Source organism: Ailuropoda melanoleuca, chromosome 9 (genome assembly GCF_002007445.2).
Source record: "Ailuropoda melanoleuca isolate Jingjing chromosome 9, ASM200744v2, whole genome shotgun sequence".
NCBI lineage: Eukaryota > Metazoa > Chordata > Mammalia > Carnivora > Ursidae > Ailuropoda > Ailuropoda melanoleuca.
Genome location: NC_048226.1, coordinates 20905304 through 20930168, shown reverse-complemented (window position 1 = coordinate 20930168; position 24865 = coordinate 20905304). Strand labels below are relative to the sequence as shown.

The 24865-nt window shown below is 39.2% G+C and overlaps 1 protein-coding gene across 1 annotated transcript in view; it reads left to right on the top strand.

Moving 5' to 3' along the window:
* Positions 1 to 24865, top strand: part of TRPM1 (transient receptor potential cation channel subfamily M member 1) — an 84439-nt gene that overhangs the window by 50930 nt on the left and 8644 nt on the right. The window contains exons 20-26 of the mRNA XM_019804740.1: positions 1324 to 1452; positions 3611 to 3862; positions 4990 to 5164; positions 6746 to 6766; positions 9549 to 9693; positions 10943 to 11145; positions 11485 to 11617. Coding sequence (XP_019660299.1) covers positions 1324 to 1452; positions 3611 to 3862; positions 4990 to 5164; positions 6746 to 6766; positions 9549 to 9693; positions 10943 to 11145; positions 11485 to 11617 — 1058 coding nt within the window. The remainder of the gene's footprint in view (positions 1 to 1323; positions 1453 to 3610; positions 3863 to 4989; positions 5165 to 6745; positions 6767 to 9548; positions 9694 to 10942; positions 11146 to 11484; positions 11618 to 24865) is intronic.

Genomic DNA, 24865 nt, shown 5'->3' with positions numbered 1-24865 from the left:
CTACTCATGAAGTCCCAAGCACCAAGCTACGGTCTACACCAGGCAGGCCCTAGCATGGGGTTCCATTTGTAACTAGGCAGGACAGGTAATGGGAGGTGAGGAAATGGGTCCAATCTGTAAATAGGGCATTAGGCAATGGGGTAGGCAGTAGGCAGAGGAAGGCTGCATGGGGACCCAGATCAACCATGGGCCTGGACACCCAACATTTTGTAGCCACAGCTGGTGATGCAGAGAAGTCACTGCTACCCACCTGCTCTGGTCAGAACCAGCTGAGCACCGTTGATGCACCTGGCCTGCAGGAGAGCTCAGCACAAGGCAGAGCCAGGAGGCAGAGAAGCCCCAGTGTCACCCTGCACCTCTAAATACTATCTCTGGCCTGTGGAAGTACGTCACACATTTTACAGCTTCCCAGGGGATTCGATGCAGCCCAATTTTGAGAACTCTGGTTCTAATCCTTCTGCAAGAATAAATCATCTATGAAAGGGATTTTACCTATATTACTGGTAAAGATTATACAACTGGGAGGGGTGGGAGGTGAATCTTAAAAAAAAAAAAACCTGCCGAATCACAAATACACAATTGCTAGAACACCCCACCCCTACCCCTCAACCCCACCCCCATAACTCCTAAAGAGGCCTGGGCCAGCAAAGGCTCTGGAGGTGAAGATTCATCAGCTCCACAGTGACTCAACCTCAGACAATCAACTTCAGACCACCTCCCTCCACCCCACAGCTCACTCCCATATATCTCCAAACTCTGCATCTTTTCTTGCCACAAAGATAGGGAGCATGCTGTGGCCACAGCAAACTATAGATTTGTCAATCCTGATAGTGAAGACTCAGGACAGCTCTGTGCACCTGGGCAGACAGCTCTCACCCCCCCCACACACCTCTAACCTCTCACATCTATCAGCAGCGAAAAGATTCAAGAGGGAAATTTGCAAAGCAGAGAGAGTAAATAACAATTTCCAACTTCCAGGAATGTAAAGACACATTAGTGAAATATTAAAAATTTCCCTATTTATCATAATCTTGTGCAGCTCCATAATTCCCCCATGAGGGTGACAGTAGCCACAAATACACCTTCATTTAGAAAATGAAATGCCTGTGTCCATATCATCCTAAAGTATAAAATGCCTCCCGACCTGCCCCACAGTTTATCTGCACTGGTGATGTGAACAAGTTTCCTCTAGATGAGTCAGTCCAGTTGGAAATGCAAATTTGTTTAGAAGACCTGTCAACCTGAAAATAGGATTTTCAAAAGTTTTTTTTTCCAATGCATGTTATTTCCCTAAACACTGCTAATAGTTGTTCTGCCCTTCAGATATCATACTTGGGCTACCTACTGCTATTCAACTATGTCATCCTGGTGCGGATGGACCGCTGGCCCTGTCTCCAAGAGTGGATTGTCATCTCCTACATTGTGAGCCTGGCATTAGAGAAAATACGAGAGGTGATTACTCCAAAGTCCTGTCCCAGCCCCACTGAACACTGACTTTATTTTTTTTTATTTTTATTTTTTTAAGATTTTATTTATTTGATGGAGAGAGAGACAGCCAGCGAGAGAGGGAACACAGGCAGGGGGAGTGGGAGAGGAAGAAGCAGGCTCCCAGCGGAGGAGCCCGATGTGGGGCTCGATCCCAGGACTCCAGGATCACGCCCTGAGCCAGCACCTCCACCCAGGCACCCCTAAACACTGACTTTAATTCAGATATAGCTTCTTACTGCAAAAACACTTCGTGCAAAGCACGAGTGCCATGGTACCTTTTTCTCCTTGGGGCTACGACAATCCCAAGTTTATTCCATTCCCTTGCTTAAGATTTCTATGTCTTCCGCTTCCAACTGAATTTAAATTTGCAAATCAAAGCATAAAGCAAAATAAATGTTGTTTAGTAATAAAACCAGTCTCAGTGCCTGTAAAAGCAATAGTAAATGCTGCCAGGAGATAAACCAATTACTACAACCGGGTACAAATTTTGGCTCTGTTTACTGGGAACTGAAACTAAAAACAGAGAGAGACACAAGATGATGTTTTACCTACAACTTGGGACTCAGAATCATGGCTCCCTACCACCTGCAATGGGGGTTCTTCCTTCTTATTAAGGAAGGGCTCTCAGGAGACTCTGAGAGGGTGGCAGAGGAAATAGGGCCAGATACTTTTCTACAAGTTTTAATTCACTATATTAGCTTGTAAAGGGAAAGCTTATATCCAAGAAAAAAATGAATCTGAGTCGAAAAAACACACAGAAGGATTTCACGTGCTTCTTGCAACTGGTAGAAGACGCAGTACTATTATTTTGTAGTTGTTATTGACCTTTTCACTGAACCGAAAAAAAATAGTGTTGGCAACTTCTTCCCAATAGAGTGAGTTTGATGCTGTCAGTCTAATGAGAGCCTAAGAAACAAAAGAAGTGCCAAATCCAACATTTACAACCCATCTCCTTTGCTACTAGTCTTTCTTTCCTAGTTGGGCTTCATCAAACTCTGCAAATGTTACAACCGAGTTTCCCCAAGTGGCCTGCCATGCCATCCCCATGCCACCATGATCCCGCTGAGCATCAGCCATGTGCTAAGACACTGTTCTTTATTCTAGGAGCTCACCCTCCAGTTATAGCTAACCCTTTGGGCTACAGTGTACACAGGCTGTTGAACTAGTGAATCCCTTCTGTGCTCTTAGCCAAAAAAATAGACCCACCCCATTCCACTTGTGGGGTCTCCAGGACCCACCCAGTCTCCATAACTAAAGGGGTACCACATGGCACAGCATACTCCCACCTTACTGCACACCATAGCTGCATCCGTGGGGTTCACTCTCTGTGTACCTATGCATGCTGTTTGCTAAATATTTCTAATTTCACCCTGAGGAAGTAGTGATTTTTAATCAGTGGTGGTTTTTTTTAAAGATTTGTTTATTTGAGAAACAGAGAGTGTGCATGGGGGGAGAGGCAGAGAGAGAGAGGGAGAGAGAGGTTCAAGCAGACTCCCTGCTGAGCGCAGAGCTTGACGTGGGGCTGGATCTCATGACCCTGAGATCATAACCTGAGCCAAAATCCAGTTAGACACTTAACCAACTGAGCCACTGAGGCGCCCCAAATCAATGGTGATTTTTTTTCTCTCAAGTAGGAGAAAAATCATTTAACTTTCCCCTGACTTCTCGTATCTAAGTTGCAAAGGAATTGTGGCAAACAAGCATCCCCTAGCCCAATTCTGCCATCTCCACCAGGTGGATTAACCTTTTGTGAGACCACATGGGTGTATCTCCACTCTAGACTTTTCCTCCTGTACTAACTCTGGAGCGTGGGCTGACAGGCACATATCCAGAGAATTAAAAAGAAATCAAGAGGCAGCTGCTTTAATTTCACCCAGAAGGACATAATTTAGAAGGCATTTCCTGAGAATTTATGAAACACTGCATCTAGGAATATAGAGGATTCCATGGAATTTCCCTTTCGAGATATTTTTCTCTGTCTGAGAAGATTAGTGTTTAAAGGTCTTAGGCAGGAAATGGGACCAGATGCCCTGGAATGTTCCACGAGTCCTATCTTTCCAAGAGTCTAAGAGGCTTCCAACACAGCACTCCCTGTTTATTGTCCTTTGGCATTTGTTTTCAGATCCTTATGTCAGAACCAGGCAAACTCAGCCAGAAAATAAAAGTTTGGCTTCAGGAGTACTGGAACATCACAGACCTTGTGGCCATTTCCATGTTCATGATTGGAGCAATCCTTCGCCTACAGAAGCAGCCATACATGGGCTATGGCCGAGTGATCTACTGTGTGGATATCATCTTCTGGTACATCCGTGTCCTGGACATCTTTGGTGTCAACAAGTATCTGGGGCCCTATGTGATGATGATTGGAAAGATGGTTAGTACTGACACCCCATTAGGAACTAGAGACACTGTGGTTTTGGTTAAGACCTGAGACCAGGCCTTGGGTGTGGTTTTGTTAGACTTCATTTGGTCTTTCTTTTGCAGTTGGTTTCTTGCAGGAAACATTTTTGCTTTAAGATACGTAGTTCTCCTACATGTTGGTATTGTGTTGTTTATATATGTATATACACACAGTATATACTACTTTATATAGAGAAATACATATATATTGTATATATGTACAATACTAATGCTGTGTGTGTGTATATATACACACACACATATATGTATGTTTATAAATATAACAATAACCTGGTTCATAACATGGGATGAAAACCAAAAACAAATGGGGCCCAGGGTCACTCCCCCACCCCTATTCCAAACAGTCTTCAGCCCATGTACTCTGGCCTGGAGTGGACATAGGCAATTCATGTGATTAGGGCCAAGACAAACCCATGGCAACATTTCTTCCAGAATAAATCATACAATATGAAACAAAACAAAACAAAAAAGAGCCAGCAGATCATCCTTACAGCACCTAAAATAGCTTCAGTGTTAGGACTGGTCCCAAAAGAAAGGAAGTCTCTTAAGTTTAAGAATAACTCTTTATAGCGCAAGCCACTTTGAGTAGAAGGGATATATGGTTTACCTTATCCTGGCAAGGTCTCTCATCTTCAGGGATATCCAAAGTTAGGAATTATACCAGCTCAGTATCCACAGTAACCAGAGCATTGCTCACTGTAACCACTCAGCATTTGTGTAATGAATGAATAAACATTCTGTACTCTCAATCCATTATCTTGTTCCTTTCTTAGATATCTCTGTTTCCCTTACAAATTCCCATGTTTCCCCCATAAATCTTCCCTTTTTCCCTTTGCTGTTGTAGTTATGAGGAATATTTGTTTATGGACAAGAATAGAGGAGAAGAAAGAGTAAGAGCAAATGAGGGAGTCAATGCATTGCATGGCGTATAAAACTAGGAGCCCGTGGATGGGCTGGAGAGAAAGGAAAGAGGTTCTCTTCATCCAAATTAAACACTCGTGAAGTCCTCAGGGAAAGCAATAGCAAGAGAATCTGGCCCATGAGTCAAGACAGTAAGAGACACATTTTCTTTCTACTCAGATGATTGACATGCTGTATTTTGTGGTCATCATGCTGGTTGTGCTGATGAGTTTTGGAGTAGCCCGTCAAGCCATTTTGCACCCAGATGAGGAGCCTTCTTGGAAATTGGCCCGAAACATCTTCTACATGCCCTACTGGATGATCTACGGAGAGGTGTTTGCAGACCAGATAGACCGTAAGAATAGAATTGATAGTAAGATTCTCTTCCCTGCTTCTGAGGCAGATGATCAGTTCTAAATTAATGGAAGAGCATGCATTAATTTGGAAATAAATTATTTTTTATTCTGCCATGAGCATCAAATCATTTTACAAAGGAATAAGTGCAGAATATGAAATGTAGATTTTTGAGACATCAGTCATTTCTTCTATTCTAAAAACCATTAACCAGAATTTGGAAAGAGTCTCACATCCCTTTAGCTGGACCTAGTGAATATCTTATCACACAAATGCAGTCCCAATGCCAATATGCCAATATTTCTTCAACCTAAATCTCTTTCTACCCTAAGACAGAGCTGGTGGTGTTATTTCAATAGAATGAGATCGTAAGTACGACTGGGTGACTGGCGTCTTGCGCCATCCTCTGCTTCAAGTTTCTTCTCCAAAGCCCACTATCTACATAGCTATCAATTTCCTCTTCACTTATGGAGTTCAACTTTTTAAAATCATTATTATCAAAAATAATCTAGATGTTAGCAGAGGAAATGAGCCACGGTCCTTCAGCGATTTCTGAGGTGTGTAGGCCCCAGCTCCTCCCCAGGCTGAGCTGGCAGGTCATGGTGTCTCTTGTGTTGTAAGAAGTGAAGCTCAAATGTTCTTATACCTATGTCACCTGGCCAGTTAATGTTCCACGGATGAATGAGGCTCTTCAGACCTGTTTTTGTGTGCAGACCCGTGCGTTCATTTGCATGTTGTGCTCTGTCACAAAGATACAGGTACAACAGCATGCCTGCCATTTCCAGTATTCTGCTTCTTGGGGATAGACGGTCTTGAACATCCTCTTATATGAAACGCAGGGTTCTCAGTACATCCTCTGCCACTGGGTTAGACTGACAACTAGTTCACATAATGCCTTCTATCTAGCTTTTATAACATGATTCTGAACACATCGTCACAAAGTCAATTGTTGAATGTTTGTAGCTTGGTTAACTGGAACATAAAAATCTAATTTGCTTTCAAAAGAATGTTTGCTTTGGTAAATATAGGATCCAGACATAAATTGTAATATTTTTGTTTTTTATTATTAAATTGGGTAATGAGAAGGTAAAGCGGTGAACTTGAGGCTATTTTCAGTAACACCATTAAATGCTGGTTTTTGACTCTTGATCTGATTATTGCATAATAATTTTTCACTTATTTGTGCTGATGAGGTATTTGAATTGGGATATAGAGAATGCCTGATTTGTTAACCATTTGGTTAAAATGATCATCTGCCAGTAGCCTCATATCTTTTTCACAGCATTTTTAACTAGTGAGCTTTTTATTGCTTATGGCATATGGTAAAATCAATATTCATGAAATATATATGTATTTTCTAGAATTAATAATGTATACACTTTCTTCTAAATAGATCACTGTTTCCAAGCGTGAATTTATAATTCCCAAACTTGAGTACTTTGCATTTCTTTACACCCAAAACCGTTCTTGTGTTGCTAATCATTGGTTTAACTTTTTTCTAAACTGTCATCTTATTTTCTCTCCTCCCTTCCTGTCACAACTAAAAAAAAAAATAAAATCCTGCTTTCAAATTGCTATATAGTCTACGCCATGGAAATTAATCGTAAGTTTACACAGAATTGATGACTCTGACCTGTGAAATGTGTGTATTAGTCAGTCTCTCTCTTGGCTAATTACTGACAACCTTACACTGGTTTTAAATACTTCCCTTATTTTCTGGTGTCAGTACTCTTTTAAACTGTAAACAAGTAAAAAGTAGGTAGACTATAAGTTCATGGAAGTTATTTCACTGATTGCTGTTGGGATCATTCTCTTTTTTTTAATTCAGAACATAGGTCCCATGATACTCTATATGGAAAACCCAAAGGAATCCACTCCCAAACTATTAGAAGTTATAGAACAATTCAGTAAGGGCAGGATACAAAATCAATGCCCAGAAATCAGTTGCATTTCTATACACGAATAACGAGACTGAAGAAAGAGAAATTAGGGAATCCATCCCATTTACAATAACACCAAAAACCATGCGTTACCTTGGAATTAACTTAACCAGAGACGTAAAGGACCTATATGCTAGAAACTATAGATCACTTTTGAAAGATATTGAGGAAGACATAAAAAGATGGAAAAATATTCCATGCTCATGGATTGGAAGAATTAACATAGTTAAAATGTCCATACTACCCAGAGCAATCTACACTTTCAATGCTATCCCGATCAAAATACCGAGGACATTTTTCAAAGAACTGGAACAAATAGTCCTTAAATTTGTATGGAACCAGAAAAGGCCCCGAATCTCCAAGGAACTGTTGAAAAGGAAAAACAAAGCTGGGGGCATCACAATGCCGGATTTCGAGCTGTACTACAAAGCTGTGATCACAAAGACAGCATGGTACTGGCACAAAAACAGACACATCGACCAATGGAACAGAATAGAGAACCCAGAAATGGACCCTCGGCTCTTTGGGCAACTAATCTTTGATAAAGCAGGAAAAAACATCCGGTGGAAAAAAGACAGTCTCTTCAATAAATGGTGCTGGGAAAATTGGACAGCTACATGCAAAAGAATGAAACTTGACCACTCTCTCACACCATACACAAAAATAAACTCCAAATGGATGAAAGACCTCAATGTGAGACAGGAATCCATCAAAATTCTAGAGGAGAACATAGGCAACAACTTCTATGACATCGGCCAGAGCAACCTTTTTCACGACACATCTCCAAAGGCAAGAGAAATAAAAGATAAAATGAACTTATGGGACTTTATCAGGATAAAGAGCTTCTGCACAGCCAAGGAAACAGTCAAAAAAACTAAGAGACAGCCCACGGAATGGGAGAATATATTTGCAAAGGACACCACAGATAAAGGACTGGTATCCAAGATCTACAAAGAACTTCTCAAACTCAATACACGAGAAACAAATAAACAAATCATAAAATGGGCAGAAGATATGAACAGACACTTTTCCAATGAAGACATACAAATGGCTAACAGACACATGAAAAAATGTTCAAAATCATTAGCCATCAGGGAAATTCAAATCAAAACCACACTGAGATACCACCTTACGCCAGTTAGAATGGCAAAGATAGACAAGGCAAGAAACAACAATTGTTGGAGAGGATGTGGAGAAAGGGGATCCCTCCTACATTGTTGGTGGGAATGCAAGTTGGTACAGCCACTCTGGAAAACAGTGTGGAGGTCCCTTAAAAAGTTAAAAATTGAACTACCCTATGACCCAGCCATTGCACTACTGGGTGTTTACCCCAAAGATACAGACGTAGTAAAGAGAAGGGCCATATGCACCCCAATGTTCATAGCTGCATTGTCCACAATAGCCAAATCATGGAAGGAGCCGAGATGCCCTTCAACAGATGACTGGATTAAGAAGCTGTGGTCCATATATACAATGGAATATTACTCAGCTATCAGAAAGAACGAATTCTCAACATTTGCTGCAACATGGACGGCACTGGAGGAGATAATGCTAAGTGAAATAAGTCAAGCAGAGAAAGACAATTATCATATGATTTCTCTCATCTATGGAACATAAGAACTAGGATGATCGGTAGGGGAAGAAAGGGATAAAGAAAAGGGGGGTAATCAGAAGGGGGAATGAAACATGAGAGACTATGGACTATGAGAAACAAACTGAAGACTTCAGAGGGGGGGGGGTGGGGGAATGGGATAGACTGGTGATGGGTAGTAAGGAGGGCACGTATTGCATGGTGCACTGGGTGTTATACGCAACTAATGAAGCATCAAACTTTACATCGGAATCTGGGGATGTACTGTATGGTGATTAACATAATATAATAAAATAAAATAAAAAAAAGAACATAGGTCCCATAGGATCAAAGTGACATTTTTGATTGAGCTGAGAGAGAGAGAAGATGATTTTCTAAACATGACACCAGAATCATTGATTAATGGATTTGAGGGTAGAGAGCATCCTTACCTCCTTTCTCGTAACAAAATTATTTCAAAAGTTCAGGTACAAGTGAAACCAAGGAGACAACATAAGGTGATTTTAAATAATCAGAAGACAGAATAGCTTTCTAATGGATAACAGTACAGAAAAAAAACATAAAGATAGATCTATCTGCTGAGAAATTAAGAACTTCTGTACATGAAAAACAAAAATACAGAAATGGGAAAATGTTTATAAATATGATAGGTCAAGAATGACTATCACTTAGTGCAGAAATGAGTTTCTTATTTTCTTTGTATGAGTTGATATTTTTCATATGGAAAATTATTGCTTATGAAGTCAGGGAAAAAAATCACCTTAAAAAAGAAATAGATCATGTAATGGCATATGTAAGTTATTTATTCTATTTATTTTATGTAAAAATTACAAGAAGACAAACTTTTGTTTCAGCTCCTTGTGGTGACAACCAGTATGATGAGGAAGGCAAGCGGCTCCCTCCCTGTATCCCAGGTGCCTGGCTCACACCAGCGATCATGGCGTGCTACCTACTGGTGGCCAACATCCTACTGGTGAACTTGCTCATTGCGGTTTTCAAGTATGTATCAAGGCTGATGACTGGGTGCCTAGTATTTATTACATTACAAATTTCCAGTTTATTCTTGGAACACTCATGAGGCCATGGATTTATACAGAATTTCAGTAGGGCTTTTAAGTGTGTAGAATTTTTCCAATCTCTTTCATTTAAACTTAATCAGCTTTCATGTATTCATGAATCAAAAGTTGACACTTAAATACATTTAAAAATGTTTTGATGGATCAGTATTTTATTTTTTATTGAAGTATAATTAATATACTGTGTTGTATCAGTTTCAGGTGTATAGTACAGTGATTCAATAATCCTGTACATTACCCAGTGTTCAACAGGATGCAATTAAAAGTCTGGGGTTTTTTTTTCCTTTCCTTTCTTTTTTTGTTTGTTTTGTTTCTTAAATTCCATATATGAATGAAATCATATGGTATTTATCTTTCTCTTAAATACATTTAAATTTAATCTTGGTTAGTATTTTAACACTTTAACATGTATTTTAATCTAATGAAAATACTTCCTTAGATGAAAGTCTCCTGGGGAGGGAAGATTTGATCAAGACATGCCTTTAATTCATTATCAGATGGGCTCAGAAAGCAATGTTAACTTCATAAGCTGTGACAATTACAGTAATATTATATAAAATATTTTCCTTATCATTTACAGAATAGAAGATAAAATGGCCTAAGAAAGACATGGCTTAAATTATAAAAAGAAGTTTCTTGTAAAACTTGCCCACTTTGGCATGATATGTTGAGCATGTGACTGTGCTTAATAAATGCTCAAAAAAAATTCTAGCTTCTAAGATGAAAAATATGAGGGAAAAATCCTTCACAGAAATATAGAATTTTAGAGCTGACTGGGGCTTTGGAAAGACTCTGGTTTAAACTCTTGTTCCAGTGTATTGAAGGTTTAATACTTCAAAATGCTTAGTTGAATAGCTCCTACCTTTAAAAACATTAAATAAAATTTTCCTGAGCATATGAATCAGTAGACTGTAGTATGGTGTTTCAAGAGAGCAGGAGGTAGCAGTTTCAGTATACTTAATTCTTAATTAATTATAAGAATAAAATATCCTTGGGTGTAGGCAATCCACACTGATAGATAAACCAGAAGGTAGGGTAATCTAGGAGTCAGTACTAGAGGGCACTAAAAGGCCATTTCACTGTTTATTTTCATTTCAATGTGAGTGATTGATTGCCCTGGGAAATCAAAATGAAAAGTAAAAAAACTAACTAAACATTTATTCTTTTTAAAGCAATACTTTCTTTGAAGTAAAGTCAATATCCAACCAGGTGTGGAAATTCCAGCGGTATCAGCTGATAATGACATTTCATGACCGGCCAGTCCTACCTCCACCGATGATCATTTTAAGCCACATCTATATAATCATTATGCGTCTTAGTGGCCGCTGTAGGAAGAAAAGAGAAGGGGACCAAGATGAACAGGATCGTGGACTGAGTATGTCCAGGACTCTTTCATTTCTATCTTGGGCGAATTTCAAGAGTGTTCCCACTGGACACCCTCATGGAACTCTCACTCAACTACTTAAATTGTGTGAAAACATAACACTCCAGTCCAACTCTTGTTCTTTGCAGAATGCTTCTCATTTTATGTTGATTTTATTCCAGTTCTGTTAGTTTATCAGTAATTAGTGGAGTAGTCAGAGAATTGCCTGCAAGTGATGGGCAAGGGAGCTTAATTCAGGTTGGGTTGTGAAATTCACAATGGCGCAACTAAATTGATTCTTCATGGACAGAGCTCATTTCTCACTTGGCAAACACTTCTCCCTTTACGCAGAGCTGTTTCTCAGCGACGAGGAGCTGAAGAGGCTGCACGAGTTCGAGGAGCAGTGTGTTCAGGAGCACTTCCAGGAGAAGGAGGATGAGCAGCAGTCATCCAGCGACGAGCGCATCCGCGTCACTTGTGAGAGGTGTGCCCACCACGGGGCCAGTGCCCAGCCGCGGGCCAAGGGTGTGTGGGCTCCTCTTCCCCATTCTAAGGGGGATGCCAAAGTTCATATAAATGATCACTCCAAGTTCTCTTGTTTGTTCAAACTTTGGGTTCTTTACGTGTTTGCTCCTGAAGCAGTGTGAAATATCTAGCGTGATTGGTGATTGTAAATTGCATATAGAAGTGAATGGTGACACGTATTGCAAATATTCCAGATGACCCAAACTAAACCAAACCAAACCGAAAGCCCCTGACAAGTTCTTGCCCACCCCCAGAGTGGGTGCTTTTACTTCAATACCCTGCATCAATGAAAGAAAAGTCAGCTACAGGGCTGTGTAAATGCTAGAGAAGCCATCTTCTGACTTGTGGTTGCCTTTGTCAAGGATGGTATTCCCCTAGGACTGGCCTGCTCATCATACCTTAATGTTCTTGTTGCTCCTTTCCCAACCTGGCAGAGCAGAGGTAAAGGCTCCCTCCTCTTTGCTTCTATGAGACCAAGAGCTATGGGAGAGGCAGAAGTGTCTGTCCCCCGTGAGGGCAGAAACTTCTAAATTAGGGCAGGGTGTGTTTTTCAGACACTTTTGCATCCTGGGTCCCAACAAAATCAGCATTATCCATATGGTACTGCTTAATAAATGCAGAATGAATGCATGCATGTGTGCACAAATCTGTGAATGAGCAAATGAAGGCAGGTGAGGGAGAGCCAGAAAGGGTGACATTTTGCAAACTTTTCAGTATTGCTCTTCCTGCAGCTGAGAACAAGTAACCAGCAAAGGGTAGACAGAAACAATAAAATGACACTATCTATATTTTTCTAATCATATAATTTTTAAGAACCTTTATCACTTAATAAAAGCAATGTAAGCTATTATTATTATTATTTAAAGATTATGGGGCGCCTGGGTGGCACAGCGGTTAAGCATTTGCCTTCAGCCCAGGGAGTGATCCCAGCGTTCTGGGATCCGGCCCCGCATCAGGCTCCTCCGCTGGGAGCCTGCTTCTTCCTCTCCCACTCCCCCTGCTTGTGTTCCCTCTCTCGCTGGCTGTCTCTATCTCTGTCAAATAAATAATAAATAAAATATTTTTTTAAAAAAAGATTGTGATAATTGATAAAACATCATTCCAAAGAGTTTAACCAACAATGCAGATAGAAGGATGATGCCTATGGGGATTCTAGCTTATCATTCCGTCCTTCAGTACTCAGAGTTAAAGTTTCCTAGTAGAGCTACATGTATATATTGATAAACATAAAGACATTCAAAAGAATATTTCAGCAGACCATCCAGTCAAGGGCCTCAATAACTACAACAGAATTCACAATACACCTTGAACTCTCCCTGCTGTGAATGTTCAGGCCAGTGACTCTGCCACAGGCCACAGGAGAGACGATGCCCCTGAGAGCTCCAGTCTCTGGCCCCTCTCCTCTCCTAGCCCTAGGCACCTTGTAATCCAGCCTACCAAATTCAAGGGTTCTCTGCACCAATTTTTGGCCTTAATAAGGCACATTATCAAAAAAAAAAACCTTTTAAATGCATCTTTGCTGTTTTAATAGTAATTGCTAAGCTTTCAAGATATAAAAATTATTTCTTCCTGAGAAAGATAAGCTACTCCCATCTTAATAATCTAAAATCGCAACCTTTTAGTTAGACATTAACTTGGATTTACAATGGAAATTGTGTTTTGTTTCACTCTGCCTCTTCCCCTTCCCCCTTCCCCCAGCATTGTTTGGATTTTTACCATTCTTGGAGCAAGCCTCGAAGAATGTGGTTATCAGGTCACTACCAAACTGCATTTTCCTCTTGGGGCTCTGTGCACACGTAATAGGAATGAAAGTGTGCTGGGCAGTAAAAACATCTACTTCCCGTTTCCCTTGGCTGAGATCTCCAGGAGTGATGGGAGTACATTCCTGCCCCTCCGGTTCCCTTGTTGACCCTTTCTAGGCTGAATCACAGGTGAATATCAGAGACAAACGGAGGAGGAGGTTTGGGGAGAAGTTACTTTCCTTCACCCTTAACCAGAACAGCTGAGGAGCAGGGAAGAGGGTGGAAGACTAGAAATAAAATTAGTTATTTTTACCTAAATTTGACACTAGTGATTACCTTTAAAATCTTTGAGTACTCAGCTATTTCTGCCATTTTTAAAAATCTTCTTTACATATTGGATTGTTTTTATTTTCCACGTCACCATTTGCCATTTGATGATTCTCCTGTCTTTCTCTCAGCTGTCATCCCCAGCACCATTCGACCTGCAGGGTCTGGTTAGGAGCGAGCCTCCGTGAAAGGTGTGGTTGGCATTAGTCCCTGCCTGGACTCCCTGTTGTCTGGTACCTTTCAAAACCTGCGCCAGCAATTTGCATGAGTCAGTCTCACAAACGTGTTCACACAGGAAATTTACAGGGTGTTTTGAGGGCTCATGTACAGGAACCAAATTCATGGCTTTCCCTTAATGTTTGGAAAGTAATATATAAAGTTCTAACGATTTCACCCAATGTCACCATTTTGTGAGATCCAACATTTAGTCCCTCAATCAGAGATTTACAGCATGATTCAGTTTTTAGTTAGGACAACCCTGCAGCAGGGTATTTAACCCAAAGCCCCACCCAGCATGCCCACTTAGCTGACTTAGGGCACTGCGCTCATGGTTTTCCTCCCAAATTTGGACATCCTCTTCCGTAGTCTGGGCTCTGAGAGTAGCACCACTAGCCATCTCATTTAGCAAGACAGACACTGTCAAATCATCAATTTCTGCTTTCTTCCTCCTGTGAATGAATACACACACACACACACACACACACACACACTTCTTTCCTTCTCTACTACCAGAACACTAGTACAAGCTACCATCATTTTTCACTAGGATTCTTGCAGTTGCTCAGAAAGCATCTGAGCTCCGAGAACATCTGAGCTCTCCATAATCATTTCTGCTCTTTCAATTCATTTTGCACTCACTAGATTCTAATCTGGTTGCATTGCTCCCCACTGGCTCTCTTTAAAAGCCTTTCAGTAGTTCCCATTGCTCCCAGGTCTAGCCTCCCCCTGGACTGCTCTCTCTTCATTCTTGGTACTGAAGTCTTTTTGGCCTTTCATTTCCTCAAAGCCACCACTCCCTTCCTGCCATAGGGGTTTTTGCACATGTTGTAACCTCTGTCTACTCATCCTTCGGATCTCTGCTCAAATGTCAATTCCTTATGGAAAACTTCCCTGACCACCTCACACCTTAGACTAGGTCAAGAAGCCTGCATATATCCACATAGCAGGAGCTTGAGTTTTTGAATGAATGGATGACTAAAAAGTTCATATCCTGACGCCAATGCAAATTACCATCCTATCCTCAATGAATATCAAATAGGAAATCAATTATGCTGCCTCTGAGTTTGAAACTTTGATTTTGACAGGTGCTATTGGCAACTAGGAACAGTCTCAATATACAAATGATTCTGCTACCCATAACTGTCAGGAAGAATCTTTAATATCAGCAGCACCAAAACAACTGGTGGTGTTGACAGGTGTTGTTTCTTTGCTTTAAAGGTTAATATCACATAACCAAGAGGGCTGGCGGAAGAACATTTTACAAATAACTTCTGCCAGCACAACCAAGGTAGAATTTGTCAACCTAGATATTCTATCTCATCATATCAGGCTAATACCTAGTAACATATATCTTTATCAATCAGAACTTGAAGGCCATCTCTATGTCTCTTGAAAATCCACTGTTGAGAACATCATTCCTTTTGTGGTTTGGCAACCCCTGGTTCACAGGTTCAAGAGCAATTGAGTTGAAAAGAATCTTTTCTAAAAAAACTTTGTCAGAGATTCAACTTCCTTTTCTTGAACAATGAGAATTATGTAATCTAGTGTGTTTTTTTTTCCCACATGTCATCAAGGAAGCTTAGCACCAAACTTAATATTTAATTATAACAGGTACATTATTATAGGTTTTTGGAATACATGGTGTACATTGCCTCCTTATTATCTCTTCTTCATTCGTATCTTCCATTTACATAAATTTTTATTTTGCATATATGATATTTTCAAATATGCAGGGTATAATTCATAAATTATACATTTTAAATGCTGTTGGTCTTGTACTTAAGTGTCTATGGGTCTTAGACTAGCCAAACTTATAATCGAAGGTTTGGATTCCCCCAAAACCTCTGGGTCAAGTGGTTTCTTGTCATATTTGTGGATCTGGGTTAAGGTGTTGGGTTTCCTCTAAGCTTGATTAGGAAAGCAGCAATTTGTGGTCTTGAGATGTTATTTAGCATCTTTTCCTGAGTAATCAGGTAGAGATGCTGGTAACAGAAACCATAAAAGAAAGACAAGAAGGAGAGAAATGAGATAGTCAGTAGAAGAAGACCTGAAAGAGAGAAGAGTCTCAGAAAGGAGGGGTGTGTAATTCCTCTGATGTAGACAAGGTCATAGAAAGACAAACACACAGTGATGGGAGAGACGTTTGGGAAAGATTCCATCTGAATGTCTTAATCTCAGAAATTAATAGGAGTCAAAGTAACTTGGATTATGGCAAAGGGGTGGGATTAAATCTGGGAGTTTTAATGTGTCTTGTAAATGACAATCTTGTTCCTTGCCTGACTTTGAGAGCCAATTCAAGGACAGGTGCAGATATCAGGCAAAGGGAGATAAAAATAGTATTGGCTTTACTAGTAATAAATGTTGTGCTAGAGGATGTGGTTCAGTTGTTGCCAAATTCACAGAATTAGCCAGAATTAGCCATAGCCACTCAGTCACAGGCAACTGCAGGCCTCCATTCTCACAGGAAGAATCAGCTTTCCCCACTAAGCTTACCATATGGACAAAACAAAGTGCAAACCCATGCTCTCTGCAAGCAGCTGGCTCCCAAAGAGAAAGAGAAAAGCAAGCTGGTGTCCTGGTCCCCAAATTCCAACCAGAAAATCAGTCTTCCTCAAGAATAAATAAAGGGCTAGAGAGAGGCCAAGAGTTTTATAGCATCGGAAAGTCCAGACACATAGGAAGGAATGGGGAAAGAGTACACCTAGCAATATTACAGACTTGAAACCACTAGGAAGATTTGAATTCACCTTTGGGGAAATATGATAGGAAAGGAGCTAGCCAAGAGATTGCTCAGCAGGAATATTGAGGGTGTAAGTGAAATTAGCTAACATGACTTTGCATTGGACCAAGTCAAGGTGACTCCCATGACCTTCATCAGTGACTCTCTACAGCCCACGGGCTAGGATGCAGTTAGTGAATGAAGCATGGGTTATAGCAAAAGGGAGGCTGAAAGTGACCAATGCTCCCAAGAACCAATCAGTGGAGATACCACAATGATGTTAGTGTTTAAAATGGTAGCATAAACATATTACATGGCCTCAAGATACCATTTTTCTCTGCCCAGCTGTGGAGTCCTAGTGGCATGAAGAAGGAGTAGAGTTGGCACTATTATGTTGGAAGTAAGGAAGAGAGAACCTAGGCTATTACTGAGAGCTTCAATGAGTGGCTGACCAGAGTCTTGCCTGAACAGAAAGCGGAATATAGCCAGAAAAGGCTAATTTAGATGATTTGAGTTCTAGAAACCAAGGAGGTCTGAAGTATGGCCATGTCAGTATATATAAATGACGTGGCCTAAAGCTAAAATCCTAGAGAGCTTAATATTCTTTTGGTAAGTCTTCGGTATTTTGCTTATTAAAAACAATGAGAAAGCCAGAAGATTTAAGACTTAAGTCTTGTTCTTTGTTTAGTCTTTCACATATAAAAACTCTGTAAGTAAGCACAACCAGGTTCCATCCTGAGTGTTCTCACTATAATTACTAAACTTAAAAGGCAGCCTCATATGAAGAAGTAGATGGAAATTAAAATAGCTGGATATAAAATTTGGACTGGATTAGACAAGTTTATGACCTGTAGACCTGGAATAAAATTACAGGGTAAGAATAGTCTTAGAACTCAATATAGAATACCATGGAACCTTGAAACATGGGTTTCTTCAAGTATAAACCAGATCTAGTTGTTCCACTAACATTATGTTTTTAGGTTAACATTGAGATCTGTCATTAAGGAAATGTTCCCATATAATTTATAAGATGCCTTGCAGGTGAAGGGTAATGATTGCACATGAAAAGATGACTGCTCATAAAACAGGTTTTGGTAACTACCATACTACAGAACTCCAAATATCTAAGTTCTGTCTTTTGGAAACACACACAGGGACTCTTACCATGAGAACATGAATTTGGACCTTATATTTAATAGATAGGAGTCTATGAAACTTCAATAAAGTCATGTGATATATAGGTATTTTCTTGGAAGTTACTACAAAAGTGCCACAAATTTATATATTGCTGTACCTGTTAGTTGAATGAAATGGAAAACTTTATTTACAATGCCTTAACCAAAAAAAAAAGTGTGTTTTAATTAAGCTACTTTCAGGTTTAGTAGTATAATGTCCAAAACCAAATATCCTAAATAATAGATGTATGAAGGTACAGATGAAAGCCTCAGGAGATTTGCAGTCACATCTACTTCACGTGGTCAAGCTATTTTACACTTGGGTAGAATTTACAGCTCACAGAGTGCTTTCATTTACACAATTTCACTTAATCGTCACAGCACTATCATGCTACTACTGTTGTTATTGCTGCTCTTGCTGATGTTGTTTATTGTCACTGGTGACAGCTGCACAATAAAGAGGAGCTGGTGGAGCACTTCATCCCTAAGATGAATATGGGCACCTCTCAAAGAGAATCCTGAAGTTGACAAAATGTTGATCTTAAACAGGCTTTCTTTTTCCTTGAAAGCAAACTAAAACAAAACAAGTCCTGATATGCAATGTCAATTGCTAATCTGGTACCATTATCTCTAACTGTCTTAATTTACAAAACAAGTAGAATTATGTATGTGCCAGATTTTGAGACTGATTACGGCATTGGGATGTGGCCTTTTAAAGAAGACTCCGCAGACCAATCTGTACTAATCTCTGAATCAAACAGAGAGAAGTGGGAGGGGGACAAACACAACTATTAACAAACACACTAGGACTGATAAAGCAAGTTAGGTTCTGGGCTCCCAAGGGTTTTAGAAGGAGACACCATAAAGTAGTAAAATGCAGGGCAAGTATTGTCATAAATCAAGTCCAGCTTAAATTCTATTCAAAGACAGGAGAATGATTATGTTGGGCCCAGCCAGTTTACAGATTTCACTTGGTTCTGGTTTCCTCTGGTATAAAAGTCTCGCCCTCACAAATTGTTCTTCTGGTCTGCCAGTTGAAACTCAGTAGTTTGGTAGTTAGAAAAATGGCCTTCGTGCCCTTTACAAAAGTATTCTAAATGGAAGAATTTTTGCTGCGAAGTAAATGCTACCACGGTGTGTGAAATAAAACCTAATGAAGCACACGTGGCGTGTTGAGCACCTGGTGTTATACGAAGATAATGAATCATTGAACATTATATCAAAAACTAATGATGTACTATATGTTGGCTCATTGAATTTAAATAAGAAAAAACCTAGTGAAGCTACTTATGTGATCTGTATGTGAATCCAAACGCAGAAATAATTACGAGAAGCCATGAATTCAAATTGGCAAAAATAGATAGAAGTAGATCTGGTAAGAAATCAGTATTTCAGTCTAAGAAAGTGCATTTGTATCACAAAAATACTTACCATCCAAAGAAATAGTCCCTTTGAGACAAATACTAGTCATACTAGAGTAATAGTTATAAGTGATTTGACCAACTGATTTGAAACACACAAAAGCAAATATTGACCTATTTTATAAAATGGATATTATTTTTAAAAATAATAAACAATGCAGTCACATTAATCTAATTAAGTAATACTAGAAGCCAGGGTAACAATGTAATTTTATATACAATGGCTGGGATCCCTGGCATCACCAAGGCAGCTTTCATTCATCTGGTTCTACAAATATCAGATGTAGTAAGTTCTAGAACAAGTTTTCTCAAACTGAGGTCATCAAATGCCCTGGCATTTGGGGTTCTCAAGTTCTAGGAGAATTTTCTTTTTCCATTTTGATGATGATGGAATGTTTGTGAAGCAAATTTGAGGGTGAAGAACAAGATGAGACAGAAAGGCAGGATGGGGACCAGATTCTGAAAAGTCTTGAATGTATATAAGAAACAGAAACCTTTTTTAAAAGATTTTATTTATTTATTTATTTATTTATTTATTTATTTATTTATTTGAGACAGAGAGAGAGAGCACAAGCAGTGGGGAGAGACAGAGGCAGAGGGAGAAGTAGACTCCCCACTGAGCAAGCAGCCCAATGTGGGACTAGATCCCAGGACCTTGAGATCATGACCTGAACCAAAGGCAGATGCTTAACCGACTGAGCCACCTAGGTGTCCCAAGAAACAGAAATCTTTGTAGAAGGAGGTTAAGGGCTGCTATGGAATTGGAAGGGAAAACCTGAAGCTGCATTTACGTGGCACTTTACATAATACTGAGATAGTGCCAACTGTTTCTATCATAGAAACATTATCAATGGAGATTATAAGGTTTCCTTTTTAAAAAAAAAAAGATTATTTATTTATCTATTTATTTTAGAGAAAGAGAGCATGAATGGGGGGAGGGGAAGAGAGAGAAGGAGGCTCTCCACTGAGCTGGGAGACCAACATGGGGCTTGATCCCAGTCCCAGGAGATCATGACCTGAGCCAAAGGCAGATGCTTGGTCATCTGAGCCATCCAGGTGCCCCTAAGGTTTCCTTTTAACACATTCCTTGATACCCAACATTGCAATAAAATATAGCTTTTAATCTTACATGTTATGAGAAGCTGCTACTGTTTTTAAGCAAGGAGTGACATGATTGAGTACCTGTGTTATTGTTTTGGATTGGAGCAAGAAGCCATTGGAGGCAAAGAATTATTCCTAACAACTAACACTTTTTGCTTTATCAGCTGGGGTATAATATGAGGTCATATCTCTTTTAATGTTAAAGAGAATTATACTGAGACTTCATCCTGCTAATCCCAGGAGTGTCTTCTTTCCCTTCCTATTGCTCCCCTAACTGAGTCAGTTGTAGGAGATCCAGTGGTCTAGCAAATTCCTTACCTATTGCATCAAGAACCAAGAAGGTGGAGCCATTGCTTTGTGTTCTCTCTCTATTCTCCTGCCACTTGGTCCTGGAAGTTGTGGAAGTGCAGGGCAGAGTGGATTAATTAAAGCCCCAGATTTCTGATTGGAAGTTGGAAAGAGGGAGTTCCAGGGTACTGGAAATACCAAGCAGATTACAGAGAGGGATGAGATTGGGAAAGTAACCCTACGAATTTGCTTATGAACTTTAGAGCTCACCCCCAACTGTATTTGTATGTGTATGTGTGTACATGTGTGTGTGCATGGGTGTGGTGTGTGTGTGTATGTGTGTGTGGTTCTCCTTATTAGCATACCTAAAGCATTGAGGGAGACAAAGTGAACAAAAAATGATAGAGTAAGGAACTCTTGGATTCCACCCCTCCATAAAACTGGCAAAACTTTCAGAATCAACTTTTTTAGAAAGATGGAAATGAACCAATGGCTTGCAACAATTTGTGGAGTGCTTATTCAAGAAACATAGCTGAATCTTTTTTTTTTAAAGTGAGATTTGTGGCATTTCAATTTACCTGGTCCCATACACTGCTCTTCAGTTCAGTGGCAGCCATGAAAATAACAGACTGAATTCCTGGTACAGTGGAAGCAAAAATTAACTCATCTACAAAGAACTGTAATCATCTGTTTTGATCCATCTGGTGACTCCCTGAAAGATAGTCTCAAAGACTTGTCTTAATTTCCCCTGACTTGTAACTATGCCTGGGCTAAAACTGCTAGCCAGAGGTGGGGATGGGGAGAGGTCATTTGTCAAAAACATTTACAGGCAAATGTTTTAGTCACTACTCCCCAAGGTGAAAAATAACAGAGTTGGGGGAAATGAGACTAACCAAAAAGCTCCAGAGAAAAGGTTGGGAAATGAGATGTCCGTAGGGCTTTGAAAAGCTCTAACATATTCCCACGAATCTAGAAAGCCATATGCATGCATAGGCTGTGCACATGCTCAGAAAGTACCTGAGAAGGCTGAAAACTTCCAATTCTAGATGCCCTAAAGACACTGTGCAAACAGGAAGTGAAGGCTAAGACAAAGATGCAAACTCTGTCTCAGTGTTGAAGATGTGTATTCACAGAGCCCCTCAGCAAAGACTGGGAGATTTTTTTTATTCCAGATTTAAGGAAATCTTTGTTCAATCATCAGCTGACCACTGAGCTAAAAAAATAAATAAATAAAAACAAAAAAACAAAACAAAAAAAACGAAAAGCAAAACAAAAAACAGGATTTCAGTGACCACACACAACAAAGAATACAAGTTTTATAGAATCATTTCAGAAAAATCACTAAACAAGCAACAACTACAACAATATGAATCAACAAGAACAAACCTGGGGGAGGAGAGAGAATCTGACTTCCAGAGTTGCCATGCTATATTCCTCAAAATGCCCAGTTTTAAATAAAAAGACATGCAAAGAAACAAGACAGTATGGTCCACACCTAGGGAAAAGGCAATCAAAAAAACTGGCCCTAAGAAATCCCAGATGTTGGACTTTCTGACAAAGACTTCAAATCAGTTTTGTAAACACATTCAAAGAGCTAAAGAAAACCATCTCTAAAGATCTACAGAGAGGTAGAGAATGCTGTCTTGCCATATAGAGAATATGAATAAAGAGATAGAAATTATATTTTAAGAGAAGAAGAAGAAGGAAGAAACAGAGGAAGAAGAAGAAACAGAGGAAGAAGAAGAAAAAGAAGAAGAAGAAGAAGAAGAAAAAGAAGAAGGAGGAGGAGGAGGAGGAGGAGGAGGAGGAGAAGGAGAAGAAGAAGGAGAAGAAGAAGATGATGATGACAATGGTGAAGGAGGGGGAGGAGGAGGAGGAGAAGAGGAGGAGGAAAGAGGAGTAGGAGGAGGGGAGGGAGAAAGAGGGGAAGGGAAGGAGAAGGAGGGGAAGGAGAAGGAGAAGAAGGAGGAGGAAAAGGAGAAGAAACAAACAGAAATTCTGGAATTGTAAAGTACAAGAACTGAAATGAAAATTTTACTACAGAGTCTCAAAATCAGGTCTGAGCAGGTGGAAGAAAGAGTCAGTGAACTTGAAGATAAGTTGATTGAGATTATCCGGTCTAAGGAAGAGAAATATAAAAGAATGAACAGAGTCTCAGAGATCTGTGGCACACCATCAGCATAAAAGCATACACATAATGGGAGTGCCAGAAGGAGACAAAAGAGAAAGTAGCAAAAAAAAATCTGAAGAAATAAAGGCCAAATTTTCCCCAAATTTGATTTAAAAAAATATGAATCTACACATACAAGATGTTTGATGAACTCCAAGTAAAATAAACTCAAAGACATCCACACTTATTCAAATCATAGCCAAACTGTCATAAGCCAAAGGGAAAAAATCTTGAAAACGATAAGAAAGAAGGAACTCATCACATACAAAACATCCTCAGTAAAATAAAAGGCAGACCTCTCATTGGAAATCAGGGAACAAGTAGGCGGTGGGATGAAATATTCAAAGTGCTGAAAGAAAAATATTATCAACCAAAAATACTTTATCTAGCAAAACAGTGTTTCAAAAAATGAAGGAGAAATTAAGATTTTCCCAGATAGCAAAAACTGAAAGAATTTGTTGCTGCTAGACCTGCCCTAGGAGAGATACTAAGAAGTCCTTTGGGCAGAAAGGAAAGGTCACCAGACAGTAACTAAAATCTACATGAAGAAATAAAGAGCAGCAGTAAAGGTAACTACATACATAAGTAAAAAAATATTATAAGTATATTTTTTTGTTTGTGACTACTTTTTATTTTCTATAAAATTTAAAAGATAACTGCAGAAAGCAATAATTACAAGTCTATGTAGATGGGCACAAAACATATAAAGATGTAATCTGTGACAACAGCGTAAAGTAGAGGAAGAAGGAATAAACTTTAAAAGAGCAAATTTTTGTATACTATTGAAATTAAATTGACATTGATCTGAATTTGATTGCCATAAATTAAGATGCTCATCGTAGTCCTAGGAAAACCACTAAGAAAACAACTCAAAAACATATAATAAAATAAATGGAAAGGGAATTAAAATGGTACACTAGAAAATGTCTATTTAACACAGACGGAGGTAGTAATGGAGGAATTAAGCAATAAAAGACATAAGACATGTGGAAAACAAATAGTAAAATTATAGGGGTAAATTCTTCCTTGTTAGTAATCATATTAAATATAAATGGATTAAACTCTCCAATTAAAACACAAGACTGTCAGACTGTATATTTTTAAAAACATGGTCTAATTGCATTCTCTCTACAGAGATTCATTTTAGATTCAAGACACAATAGTTTGAAAGTAAAAGGATGGAAAAAGGTACTCTACATGAACAGTCATCAAAATTAGTATAGCTATCAAGTGCCTGGGTGGCTCAGTTGGTTAAGTGGCCTACTCTTGATTTCAGCTCAGGTCATGATGTCAGGGTCCTGGGATCAAGCCCCACATTGGACTCCACCCTTAGTGGGGAGTCTGCTTGAGATTCTCTCTCCCTGTCCCTTTGCCCCTACCCCCCTTGCACTCTCTCTCTCTCTCTGTCTAAAATAAATAAATAAGTCTTTAAAATATTAGTATAGCTGTGGTGCATATACTAATATCAGACAAAATAGATTTTAAGACAAAAATTGTTATTAGAGACAAAGAAGGACATTAAATTATGATAAAATGGTTGATCTATCAAGGAGATAGAATAATTAGAAACATATATGCACCTTATAGCAGAGCCTCATGATATGCGAAGCAGAAACTGACTGAAGTAAATGGAGAAAAAGGCAGTTCTACAATAATAGTTGTAGACTCTAATATCTCACTTACATTAATAATAGAACAACTAGGCAGAAAATAATAAAAACATAAAAGACTTGAATAATACCATATGCCAACTCAACCTAACAGAACACTACTCAACAACAGCAGGATATACATTCTTCTCAAGAGCATATGGAACATTATCCAAGATAGACCATATGTTAGGCCATATAACACATCTAAACAAATTTTTAAAAGATTGAAATTAATCAAAGTGTGTTCTCTGACCACAATGAAATAAGATGATAAATTAATAACAGGAGGAAATTTGGAAAATTCACAAATATATGAAAATTAATCAACACCGTCTTAAATAACCAATGAGTTGAAGAAATCACAAGGGAAATTAGAAAGTACTTTGAGGCTGC